Below are 13,404 nucleotides of genomic sequence, written 5' to 3'. Positions count from 1 at the left end.
TGTCAGCTCCTGTGTCCCTGTGTCAGGAGCTGTGTCCCTGTGTCCCTGTGTCAGCTCCTGTGTCCCTGTGTCAGCTCCTGTGTCCCTGTGTCAGGGGCTGTGTCCCTGTGTCAGCTCCTGTGTCCCTGTGTCAGGAGCTGTGTCCCTGTGTCCCTGTGTCAGGGGCTGTGTCCCTGTGTCAGGAGCTGTGTCCCTGTGTCAGGGGCTGTGTCCCTGTGTCCCTGTGTCAGCTCCTGTGTCCCTGTGTCAGGGGCTGTGTCCCTGTGTCAGGGGCTGTGTCCCTGTGTCCCTGTGTCAGGGGCTGTGTCCCTGTGTCAGGGGCTGTGTCCCTGTGTCAGGGGCTGTCCCAGCTCGGGGAGCAGCAGCTGAAGCCCCAGCGTGTGCTGGGCTGTTCAGGGCTCCCCAAAGGGGCTGTCAGAGCAGCTCAGCACCAGCTCAGATGTCTGTCACAGACTGCCCTGGGTGTGATGGACACCTGCACACATTGGTTAATTAAGGTTAGAGCAGGACACCGTTATTTCAATTTGTTACAAATCTTGTGATTGTCTGAGACAACACCAAACAGATGAGAGAAATGAGGATCTGAACCAGTGGCCACCTTGTACTGCCTGAGCATTTCTGATGTCACTTTCCAGTGTTTAGCCATGCATCCTCACCCTAATCTCAACACTTTTTGGTGGTGTTTCACAGGAAAAGGTTTAGGCAGGAGATTACATCAAGCAATTTTAAAAGTGCCTGTCTGTGCGATGACCTGCTTGACCTGAATGGTACTTTTGACTTCTGCCAAAATTAACTAACTTTGTGGTTATGTAAGTGTGTGGAAACCTGTGACTAACTTGTACTTTGGACCTACTGAAGGTGTTCCCTAAGATCCACTCACAAATAAACCTCACTTTCAGGGAATGATTTGTACCTAAGTTGCTACCTAGCAGCCTTTACACGTAATGTTCTCTCCTCTCTTCTCCCACTCTGCTTCTTCTGTCTCCTTGAGGAGGTGAATTAGTGCCACAATAATATCCCTCAAAGAAGTTTCCAGGAAAGGCAGTGGAGACAAAGCCCATCGACCTCTGATTTGTCACTCAGGTTATTAAACTGTACCTGTGAGACAGTTTCCATGAAGACAAATAACATGTTTTCTTGTACCAAACAAGCCTCTTCAGTTCTATGAAGTCTTACTAAATTGTTAAGGCTAGATCTTTGTTTATAACAGGTTTAATCTCTCCTCAGTAAAACCACATAATGCCTGTTATTTATACATGGAGCTACAGCTCAGATTTTCCAAATACCAGCATATTTTCTTAACTGCTCTGAGTAATTTCTTTTGTGGGGGAACACAACAACTTTTGAGCACAACTTTCTTCGAGAACAGAAATTACTGCCATAAATAAAGAACCTCTTTCTTCACTCAGTTTTTCTAACTTTTTTACCTGTTTTGACCTCCATGTAACAAAACTTCAGCTTGTTGGGAATCATCTCGGGGCATAAACGTAGTTCTTACTTTGCTTTCTGGAAAATACAGGGCCATCAGCCCGAGTGAATTTCATGCTTCTGCCTACACCACAAGCAGTGTCACAGCAGCTCACTGCTGCAATCCAGAGCCCTGTGTGACCTCACTCACAGAACCTTTCTGAAGATCTGCATTTCACACCTAATGCATGCTTGGCCTTCAACCCTGTGTTTTTAAATCTGGAATTTCTGAGAGACAAAGAAATACCACTCCATTAGAGTAACTCTCTAACACACCTCTGGCACCTCTAACCTCTAATCTGGCACAGGCTGTTCTACCTGATACCATAACCCCAAGGAGATATTTTGTCTGCTTTTTTCCTTCCTTCTGGCTGCCCACAGGTGTTTTTCCTCCTTCTATGCTGAGTGCAGAAATCACCTTCCTTATTGCTCTCCTGCATCAGCTTCTGAAAGACCTGGACGTAGCCCAGACGGATTCTCCTCCTCTCAATAGCCAGGCTGTGCTCCAGGTGGTCCTCTGCAGACAGCAGCTGTACAGGTTTTAACTCAACCTGTGCAAATGGAGAGGAAAAAAACACAACAGTTCTGAATTTCACAATCATAACAAAGCACACTTTGAACTTAGAACGCCATCAGCATTTTCTACAAATTTCTCCTACGAGCTGTCCAAGATGCCAGGTTTAATAATACAACAGAGTGTAAAGTTCAAGAGATTCTGCATTATCCTTTCAATGTCATTCATTAAAACTCAGTGACAAACTGCTTTTAGCTTTAAATACAAACATCAGTGAGAGGTACACAATGTTTAAGACAGCTCTCATTTAAAAAAAAATAAAAATAAGAAAGACAGGAAAAGATGGACTTAATAGGAAGGTTTTCAGGGTTGAATTTTTGAACCAGAAAAATTCAGTTGCACTGGCCAGTGGTGTCAGTGCAAATTCCTGTGTATGTCAGTTCAATGACAAACTGCATCCAAACCTGTACTGGCTTAAGGAAATTACTGCATTTGGATGATTACAGCACAGGTGTCACTGGACAATCACCTGTGAGATTTGTCTAGAAGGCCAGCCTCAGAAACATTAAAATTATGCACAAAGTAGTACACCACAGACAAATTCAACATTCTGTGTCTTGCAGAGCTGCCACTAATATTTCTCAGCTTTTGACTCTTCCCTCTAACCCTCTTGCAGATTCATTGCCTCCTTTCCAGTCCTTTTCAAGAGCTTCCTAGATTTTCCCAGATGGCCCAGTTAAAAAATGAGGATGGTGGGTATGTTGAGATTCTCTCTGTACAACTTCAGAAACACTTGTTCAGAAAAGTGGAATTGAAAAAAATATTCTTCATTATCTCTGAGACTTTAGTTTGTGATGGAATTTGAACTGAACTCTCAACCTCCCTCTGGAACATTCCTGTCTTAAGCCTAATCTTAGTTAATCATCACCAATTTAATCCTGAATTAATCTCCCCAGAAATCTGGGCAAAAGGTAAACAGATTGATGTTATGAGGATGACATCAAACTGGTAACGACCAAATCTTACTTGATAATATTTTAGTGCTCTCGGGGTAGCAATTCATCCATTAGCCTTTCAGAGACAAGAGCTGGGCTTTACTTTCAGTAAAACTGCTCCGGAGTGTTTCTCCTCCAGACTGTGCCACATCCTCACAGAAGAGAAGGCAGCAGTGACTGGATGCATTAATTGCCCATGGGATGACTCTGCCAATCTCCAGTGGATGTTTGACAGCCAGATGTGAGGCTGTAACACATCCAGAGAGACGGGAAACTCAGATCCAGTCACATTCAAGAAAGCAGAATTTCACATACAAAGGGAGTTTGTTACGAGAGTCTGAGGAGTGTTTGGCCTTCCTCACAAGAAAGCTCTAGAAGGAGTGTGCCTGTCTGGCACAGTGATGGGAGGGCCAATGGCACCGTGACTGATTGCCAAACACCTCCAGAGAGCCAAACTCTGGGGAGAAGAAACAGCCCTGGCGTGAAAACTAATCAACATAAACGGCAAAAAAACAATTTAGATTGGAAGTGAGCTTAAAAATAATGTCTTCTGTCTTAACAGTGGTGTCTGAACAACCTCCCCAAGAGGGGGAGTGAAGGATGAAAAATCCCACCCTGCAATCAACTGCTGGGAAGGAGAGGGACTCACAAGGGTCCCACTTCCACTGCTTGCCTCTGTCAATGCTGTGGCCTCACAAAGACCCCAATTCTATAATGAAGAAATGTGCAAAAGGAAATGGAAATAATTACAATATCAACAACAACCACCTAACCATTTCAGAGCAGCAAACTGGAAAAAAACCCCAAAAGCCTATCTTATAAAGTCTGGAATTTGTGTTTTTTTCCTGCCACTGGTCAGAATAAAGAGTGTTTCTGCTGTGTTTCACAACCAGAAAATTTGGATTGTTTCCTAAGAACTCAGTGACTCAAAGCTTAGGAGAAAACAGGAAAAATACCTTTGCAGCACCAACTGGTTTGGCCACGTACGTTGCATATGCCACACTCACAATCTTTTCAGAATTAGTCAAAACATCCTGTACTGTCACCTTGATGCCAACCTACAAGGAAGAAGGTGGTGGAGGAAGGTATTTGCATCATTGTCAATTTATTTGAGATAAAACAGTGTTGTTTTTATCAGGCCCTTGCATGTAAAAGGCAAAAGGTAAAAAACCTGCTCTAATCTCTGATACATCTCTGGTCATCACAATATTAACTCAGCTCTGGAAGGTTTTTTAGTACAACTGCTTTTATTTTTGTTAAGCATCACTTGTAGGGTAAAATTACAAAGCAGGAAGGACACTTAGAGGAAGTTTTGTAGGTATTTCCTTCCATTTACTTCTATGGAATTTGCAGTTGCCATCTGAAACAGTTTCTAATGCAAAAAAGTGTGTTTAGAGGTGCAAAGCACAATGAAACATTTGAATGTGACACACTGGATTTGATCCTGTGGCATAGGCCTCATATACACCAAAATTATGATTTCTTCTAATTCTTAGACACTTTTGGAATACATCACCTGTGAGAAGCATCTCTCCTATGGATAATAATGGGAATTAAACACAGGCACAGTGCACAAATATCTGGAACAAATAAACCTGGACCCATGCTGTGTTCCTCTACTGCTCCATCCCTTCAAAATCTTTAGGAAAAAGAGTGATGATCTCTTACCTCCATGCTGGTTTTGAATGCTCTGTTCACCTTTGTTCTGATGGCAATGATTTGTCCAACCCTGTTAAGAAGAGTAAGACCTTACAGCATGAAAACATGCAGCTTTATAAGGGCATTAATCAGCCTGTGTCTTCCACACTGCACTGAAAATGCACTGAAAAATGTGCATTTTTCACTGTTTTCAATCAATGCTGTTATTCAGCAGTCAGACCTGGTCAATGAAATTACAGCCACTCAGAGATCTGCACACCCTTAATGGCAACATTCCTTCTCTCTGCTGGTGTCTGTATAAGGGCAGGTGTGCTCCAGGTACACCCAGAAATTCTGGCTTTTGCTCAAAGGCACATCCTGCACCACATCACTGAGCAGCAAAAGCTCTCAGATACCCTCTGCATGCACCTCTGGCACACAGGTACGTGCACAAGAGGAGATAACCCAGCACAAAAAGTGCTCCTGGACATCTTTAAAGGATGGGGGAAGAGTTCACATTCCAAGTCTTGGCCAGGAACTGGGCTGCTTGTCCCTTCTGTGCTAACATCATCCCTCTGAAGACCACTCTTCCCCACTGACCTACATAAAACATCTAAGCAGAATGTTTACTTCATTATCTAGTGTGATTTTATTATATTATGTATTATTTTTATTATAGGATTACTTTTTATTATATTATTTGTTTTACTATATTACTTGTTTTTTATTACATTATTTGTTTTTATTATATTATTTATTTTATTTTTTCTTATCTTTTAAATTATCTTTATTATATCGTAAAAATAAATTAAAATGAGGAAATCTTTTTCTTTCCTTCTGGAATTCCTGAAGCACCTGCTCCCTGTTGATAACAGGAGCAAAGCTTGTTTCCAAACCCCTCCAATCCCAACCCTAAGCAGTGCTGAGAGGGTGGAAGGAAGGCAGTTTGCCCTCAAGTTCTCCCACTGAGCAGGAAGTAAAAGGACACAATGTGCAGGGTAAGCCAGAGCCACAGCCAAAAGAGAGGGGTGTCAGGCCACTGCCTCCAGGGAATTCAAACTGAGTTACAAATGCTAAAGAGCAGTCCTGGGGCAGGCAAAGTGGAGCTAATTACAGCCAAGACTGAAGTAAAATGTAACTCAGAGCCCTTGGGTACTGACAACACATTCACAGCAAAGGATTTCGTACAGTTATTACCCCAGTTTATTTAAAGTAGTAATAATAATAATTGCTCCCTAATTTAAACTAATGAAGTTTTGACATTTAAAGGTAAAGGCTTACTTAGATTGCTTATTCCACTGCAGAACTAGAATGGGAAATAGGAAACCTGCTCCTTCAGAGGACCTGACAGGACCAACAAACCACATTTTCTCCCTCTTGCTCACATCCAAGAACTCGGGTGGAATCCTTTGGGCGGGCAGGGCAGGGGAAACGGTCGGTGGGAAGAACTAAGAGCATCTGCAGGTGCACAGCCCTCATCAGCCCCTGCAGAAGATGCTCAGAAGCAGTTTTTGCATTATTCATTGCAGAGGAAAAGCAGAACTGTTAAGGCAATGGTTCCCAACTGCACAGCTAGGAGAGTGCTCAGAACTACAAATATGCAGAGGCAGAAGTCACACAATGCCACACCTCCACTTGGAACTGTCAGAAACTTACCTGAATTCACATACAGAACACTAATAAAACCCAAATAAATGATGTAATTGAAAATCAGTACCACTGAACTGCTGTGTGTTACAAGGAAAGGAAGAGGTTATCGTGATATAAAACTAAGTTTTTAACTATATAGATTTTTGACAATTTCTGTTTACATCTCAGCTGAAATAAACACAGAAGCCTTAATCCTTGCAGAAGATTTAGTAACCTGGTTTAGGCAAATAAACCTTACAGTAAGTCACTTACTTAAAAAAATGTCTTATTACTTTACCAGAGAGAGCAGCAAGAACGCTTTTATTTATGCAAGATGTTTGTATAATGAACTAGATCTGGCAAAATTTAGGAAATTGCACAGTAAGCTACAATAAGGATGTTAGGGAGGACCTGACAGAGAAAAGTAATTTCTTAAATAATTTCTTCCACAGTTACAAGATTTGTACCGGAAATTCTTGTTACAAATGGAACATCATTATTACAAGTGAAAGAATAACCAGAAATATTTGGAAACAGATTTGGAAGGAAAAGTATTTTCATCATATTCCAGAAGCTTTGCTCTGCTCTCAAGAAACTGGACAGAAAAGTGCTCTGAAGCTACCAAGTCTGAACTATTACATCTGAAAGGGAAATATTACTCTGACTTTGATTAGTTTTCACAGACAGGATTTTTTTTCCTAAGGACAAAATTAAAAACATGGAGCAATTCCAGGCAGAACAAACACTGCAATATTGTGAAACAGACCCAGAAATTCTCTTTAGAGTTCCAGATTTGGTAAGGTCACATTCTCTTCTTTGTCACTGGCTCTAGTTCTTACTCTGATGGACACTTCTCTAACAGCCTCAAGTCTGACTGGATGCTTATTTCACACTTATGCCATGAGCAGCTTTAAAGTGACCTCAGCTGTGCCTCTGGCAGTCGGTGTTGCCTTGCTGACAGCCACAACAGCTGCATGTGCACTGCTCTGAGCATGCAGGTCTATCCCATCTAACCACTCATTAACTCCCAGGCTGCCCCCGTAAAACCACACAAATCCCACAGAGTCATGGCTCCAGGTTCCTGTGAAGAGATGGCATAAAGGTCCTATTTCCTCTTACAGTGTCTTTGATCCCACTGAAAACCACGAAAAATGGCTAGAACAAGGCCAGCCCTGTGTTATCTTGTAGACTCAGTGAATACAAAACATTTCTCTTCTTTCTAAAGGAGCTGCAAGAAAAAGATGTTAAGAAGTGAACCAAAACAGAACTTGCCACAATAAAAACACTAATAGCAGTATGTTTTGTAAGTATGTATTCCTTATTTAACAGAGATAAGCAAGGGCCTGCAGCAATTCAGTAGAGCCAGAGACCATCAGTTTCTCACCAGGCCCCTCGATTGCCAGGTCAAGGTAACAACAGTTTATTTCTGCCCTGTGGAAAGGATCTGCTTTCTGGGTGGGTCAGGCTACCACAGCCAGAAGAGAGCAGTTCTGAGACTCAGCCCTGTGGCTGTGGTGAGTTCACAGGTCTGCTCTCCCACATTTAATAACGCCTTGGTTTATCTCTGCCAAATAAAAACCTACAGAAGGAAAACATCTGACTGCTGTCAGCCGGTCTGTACCTGGCAGCCTCTTCAAACTGGATGTCATCCATGGACACTGTCACGCAGGACACCCCAGCATGTTTCTCAGCTTCAAAAGAGACACAGGGGCACACAGTTACCACTCTGCACCTGCAGGGAGCTATTCACCTGTGGGCTGGAGCCTGACACAGGGACTGCACACCGCAGGTCCCGCTTCTTCCTGTGAACAACACAGAGCAACTCTGCAGAGCGCCCCTCGGGAAAAAAGAGAAGATAAGTAAGGTTAAAGTTAACACTTCTTACCATGATTTTGTTGTAAAGGGTGTTTGTATTTATGGGTAACATCAGGAGACGAGACTAGATGATGCTACTCAGTTTGAAAACCTCTGCCTAAGGTCTTTTTCTAAAAATGAACATTCTGGTAGGAGAACCTTAACAAGCATTTTGAAAGACAGAGTCACAACGTGTTAGCAGGCTCACAGACAGCTCATCATTCTTCTCAAAACAATGTGTCATGAGCATCAGCTAAGGAAATCCAGTTTTATGTCAGCTGAGGATTCTGAGATGCAGGAGAAAAACCTACTTATTGGTAGATAAAAACCTTAGTTTATTAGTGCAGTCACAACAGTGGAAAGCAGCTAAGTACAAGTCCTTAGTGCTGCACCAAAAATACAGGAATTAAAGAAAAACAAAGACAAACAAGATTTAGAAAACTCAAAAACTGAGTTCACCTGCTGTGAAACACTTTTACCTAAATTTGAACAGCTATTCATCTCCCTGGGATGCATCAGGCTGCGAAAAAGAAAGCATGGTTTTTGTATTAATTATGAAAGCTAATATGGAAAAAGTAAACATCTTATTTACTGTTAGTATTTAATCACTTGATAGTTAAGTTTTTATAGCAAGTTAATATATATTATTTATTTGACCATGGCACCTAGAGCTTCCAGTCAAAAGGTAGATGTCCAGTGAACCAGGAGCTGTACAAACCTCTGCTCCACAGTCCTAAGTGGCAGAGGCAAGAGAGGGGACCAGCAGGAAGCCTGGAAAACAGCACTGCACAACAGGCAAGAGCTCTCACTCCCGAGCAGCCTCCTGTGATTAGTGAGCATCACAAGATAAGCTCAGAGAAATCAGAGGTTTTGTATCAACATCTGAAGAGTTCCCTTTAAAAATATGAGGGGAAACCAGAGTCTCTCCTCAAGAAGCACTGCTGAGGGTAAACACACTGCAGGGCTGGAATCACTCCTCCACAAAGCTGAAAGGAGAGGCAGGTTTGTTTGGAGCAGCTGCCCCAGGCCAGGCGGTCCCGGGGAACGCAGGGCAGGCGGGGGGAAGGCAGCTCGCTGCCAGCGCTTCCCCTGCAGCTCACAGCAGGCACACACACCTCACTTCCACAAGTTACCGAGGCGGCTTTAGGAGCTTTCAGAGCCGAGATAGTCAGACATGGAGTGCCCTGCACGCTGGTTGGATTTGTGGCTGTTTGACAGAATAGTTAGGGCTGGAAGGGTCCTCCCGAGACCATTTAGTCCAATCCCCTGCCACGGCAGTGGCACCTTTCCTTCTTTTTGGCACACATGTCCCCATAATCTTAAATTAGTACTTTCCTTCCTTCTCTTACTTACCTTTTCTCACCTCTTTTTTTTCCTTCTGCTGCTCCTTTTTAAAACTCTCCTCATCCTCACATTCCCTTCCTGGCTCTGCCGTGCCATCTGACGCCTCATCCTCCTGGTGTCTGTTCCTAACTGGACCCCAGATCTCCTGGGCTCCTCGGGAGATGCGGAGCTCTTGGAGCGGGTCCAGTGAAGGCTGCCAGAATGACTGGGGGGGACTGGAGCATCCTCCTCGCTAGGGAAGGCTGAGGGAGCTGGGTCTGCTCAGCCTCGGGAAGGGGTGAGTGAGAGGAGACCTCATCCACGTGTATCAATGTCCAAAAAGGGTGTCACAGCACGGATCAGGCTTGGTGGTGCCCAGCAATGGGACATGAGGCAAGGGGCAGAAAACAATGCCCAGGAAGTTCCACCTGAACACGGAGCTGTGTCAGGGAAGTTCAGGCTGGAGATCGCTCTCCCCTCAGAGGGTCGTGGGGCACTCAGCAGGCTCCCCAGGCTGACAGAGCTCCAGGAGTGCTTGGACAGGGGGGATTGTTGGGGTGGGACTGGGTGATCCCTGTGGGTCCCTCTCAGCTCAGGATATTGTGTGATTCTGTGATGTAGAACTTCAGTGAGCACTGGAACACGCTGCCCAGAGAGGATGTGCAGTGGAGCTCACCGGGCCCGTCCCAGCAGCGTCCGCAGGGATCCTGTGTGCCGTGCTCTGGGATGACCCCGAGGCGCCACAGGATGACCACTGTGGCCCTTCCTCCCTGCCCCACCCTGTGACCCGGCGCAACCCGCAGAGCCCTCTCCCCGTTCCTGGGGATGAAACTTTCCCTCAAGCCTCCCGCGCCCCAAGGCGGGGGCTGTCCCCTCCCGCTGCGGTACCTGCGAGGCAGGCGGCGGCGTCCATCCATCGCAGCAGCGGCCCCGCGCCCAGCTCGCCGCGGGGCCCGGCGTGGGCCGGCAGCACGGCCTGGCACATGCACACAGCCATGGGGGAACGCTGCCCCGCTCGGCCCGGCACCGCGGCCAGCGCCCGCCGCCGCCTCCGCCTCAGCCATGGGCGGGACCGGCCCGCCCGGCCCCGGGCCCGGGGCGGAATCGCCTCCGCCGGCCTCCCGCCGGGGCGGGACGGGCTGAGGGGAAAGGGAGCCCGGGCTGAGGGGTACCTGGGATGGACGAAAGAACAGGACAGGACCGAGGGTAAAGGAGGGTCCGGGGTGAGGAGAAAGGGGTTTGTGAGGATGCGGAGTCCGGGGTGAGGTGCTGAGGGAAAGAGGCTGCCTGGGATGAGGGGAAAGGAGTGTCTGAGGCTGAGGGGATAGAGATAGCAGGGGTGAGGGAAAAGGGATACCAGTTAGGAGTGCTGGGGATGAGGGGATGGTGTGCCATTCTGAGGGGAATCAAGGAGTGGTTTGGGTTGGAGGGACCCCAAAACCCACCCATTCCCACCCCAGCCATGGCAGGGCCATCTCCCAGTGTCCCAGGAGCTGCCAGCCCCAATGTCCAGCCTGGCCTTGGGCACTGCCAGGGATCCAGGGGCAGCCCCAGCTGCTCTGGGCACCCTGTGCCAGGGCCTGCCCACCCTGCCAGGGAACAATCCCTGCCCAAAATCCCACCTTCACCTCAGCCTGCAGCCATTCCCCCTGCTCTGCCACCTCAAACTCTGGTACAAAGTCTCTCTCCAGCTCTCTTTAGACCCCTGAGGTACTGGAGGGTGCTCTGAGGTCTCTCTGCAGCCTTCACGTCTCCAGGCTGAGCAGCTCCAATGAAGGGGGTGCTGGTTGTGTACAGGGCACCACGGAATAGATGTTCCTCCACTCCAGCACTCCAGCATCACCTCATGGCCTGGCACCAGCCACTGATGGGTTTGGTGTGTCCATTGTCACTGAAATGTCTCAAATCTGACTCATATTTTCATTTTTATGTCTCTGTTGGAGCCTTGCCCTCTCATGTTGTCACCAACTTGACAGCCCAGCAGATGTGTCCAGGGCAGACACGTTCCCATTCCAGAGGCATTGGAACCACTGGCACTTCCAGCATGGATGTTTTGATTCCCACCTCTGTGGCCACGGCCCTGATCACATATTCTCACAGCAGTCAACAGCTCGAGGGCTCACAGATAACTCCTCTTACCTTCTCCTCACGTGGCTGGTAAGGACATTGCTGCTCCTGCACGCTGTGAAAGTACAAGCACTGCTGAGGAAGAGCAGAGCAATCGCTTCTGAGCTGACAGGAGGGTCAGAGTTTTAGCATTGCCACGGATACAGTGCTATTGCTACTGAAGGCTCAGCCCATTTGGGGATGCTCAGTGCCTGGGCCTGTCAGCTGTTGGTGAGGCAGATGTGTTACTGCAATGTAGCAGAGTATAAACTGTAAATGGTTTTCAGGAAAGAATGCAAGGCTTGTATTTGACTGCTGTGCTGTTGTGCTGTGTGCTTTCAATGCAGCAGCAAGACTGTTTTCTGTAGCCCTTCCTTACAACCTTTCCTCTTGGTAGTTACTGTTCCAGAGAGGGCTTCCCATGTTTCTCAGAAACATATATCCATGAGCTTATATCGTGAACACTTGTTCATTTAAACATTGTTAAAGATCCAGCTTTAGCCTACAACAGCCAGGAAAATTTGAATTTTAACCAAGACAGAATTTCTCAGTGCAGGAGGGGTTGTCTTCCCACACGGTCTGTTCCTGTCACTGCTATAGCACTATCTCTGTTTCTGTGCACATACTCTTTTTATCAAGCAACACCATGGCTGTACCATCTCACTTGTTACATTTCAGAAGAGTTTGGCTCTGAAAACCAGCACGTTGTTCTATTCCCTACATTTAGTTTCATCCTGTTGCTTCAGAAAAAAAAAAAAAAAAAAAAAAAAAAAAGTATTACTGGTATCTCTCTCCTTCTCTGGTATCTATCTCCTTCTCCTTCTCTCTCTTCCCCTTCTGTGAGGGGAAAAACCAGACTGTCACAGCAGTGAGACACCTTGGCCTTGCTTCCTGAAGAGGGTCTTTAAAAGGTTTGCACCCAGTGTTTTGTCCTTCCTCACCTACTCAATCCAGATGACAAAAACTCAGATGATCAGTTTCTCACACTGTGGATCCTAGAAGTTAGAAGTCTGTAAACAGAACTGAACATTTCCCTATTAAAAAACCCCTTAACTTACATTTTGCCTGCCTAGGCCAATAATTTGTAAATTTATTTTCAGGTTTACCATGTCACACTTAGGCATTCTGTAAGATAATGCTGTTTGCTGTTCCACAGGTACTGTTAAACACAGTCCTGGTGATCGGGTGCCTGGCCTGTTATAGATCTCTTGTTTGCTGCGAGATGAGGAGCTATAAAGCTGCTGGGATCAAATCTACAGAGGACAAATTTACTTTGCTGGGGGACCAAGTAAAATCGAAATCTGCCCACCTGAAAAGCCTGCAGTGTTGGGGGAAGAGCACGTGCTTGGGGTCAGGGCAAAGAGAAGCACCTGGAGCAAGGGGAAGCTGTGGTTTCAAAATCGCACCTCTGATCTGCAGTAGCTCCTGGCCTTGGGGAAGGATGTCACTCAGGGGTGTCCTTTGGGGAACAGGGGTACACAGAAGCAGTGCCCAGGGAACTCACACTCCAGAATGAGCTTTCCCAAATGACTCTTTGCTTTCACAAGCTGCATTTCCTCTGTCCTCCAGCTACAGGAGACAGAAGCTAAAGGAGCATAATGGACTGCAAAGGAACCCCTGAAGCTGACTCCTGTAGTTTCTCACTCTGTCTCCACTGGACTAAAGCAGTGTTTTACAGGTAATACCTGCCAAGGTGGTACTGTCCTGCTTTCACTGCTGAAAAAGAGAAACTGAGCTGCTGGCCCCAGTTCAGAGAGGACACCTGTGCTTTCCAGTGCTTTCCCAGTGGAAAAGTACTTTGTGTGGCACAGCTACAGCAGCACTGTGGCACCACCTTAGCTGGACCTAAGGCAGCCTTTGTGGAAGTGCCTTTGTGCA

The 13,404-nt window shown here is 46.3% G+C and overlaps 1 protein-coding gene across 3 annotated transcripts in view; it reads right to left on the bottom strand.

Moving 5' to 3' along the window:
• The window catches only part of ACOT12 (acyl-CoA thioesterase 12), a 23,568-nt gene extending 13,078 nt beyond the window's left edge, over window positions 1-10,490 (bottom strand). The window contains exons 1-5 of one of the 3 annotated variants that reach the window (XM_015653452.1): window positions 10,309-10,490; window positions 7,994-8,080; window positions 4,645-4,705; window positions 3,933-4,034; window positions 1,886-2,018 (exon numbers count right to left, since the gene is read on the bottom strand). In XM_015653452.1, the coding sequence (XP_015508938.1) occupies window positions 1,886-2,018; window positions 3,933-4,034; window positions 4,645-4,705; window positions 7,994-8,080; window positions 10,309-10,484 (559 nt within the window). In that variant the 5' untranslated portion in view covers window positions 10,485-10,490. The other 2 variants (XM_015653453.3, XM_015653454.2) reach the window with 2 other exon arrangements.
• Between the last annotated feature and the right edge of the window lie 2,914 nt (window positions 10,491-13,404).

The sequence above is a fragment of the Parus major genome, chromosome Z (genome assembly GCF_001522545.3).
Source record: "Parus major isolate Abel chromosome Z, Parus_major1.1, whole genome shotgun sequence".
Taxonomy (NCBI): domain Eukaryota; kingdom Metazoa; phylum Chordata; class Aves; order Passeriformes; family Paridae; genus Parus; species Parus major.
This window is presented reverse-complemented; position numbering and strand designations above follow the sequence as displayed.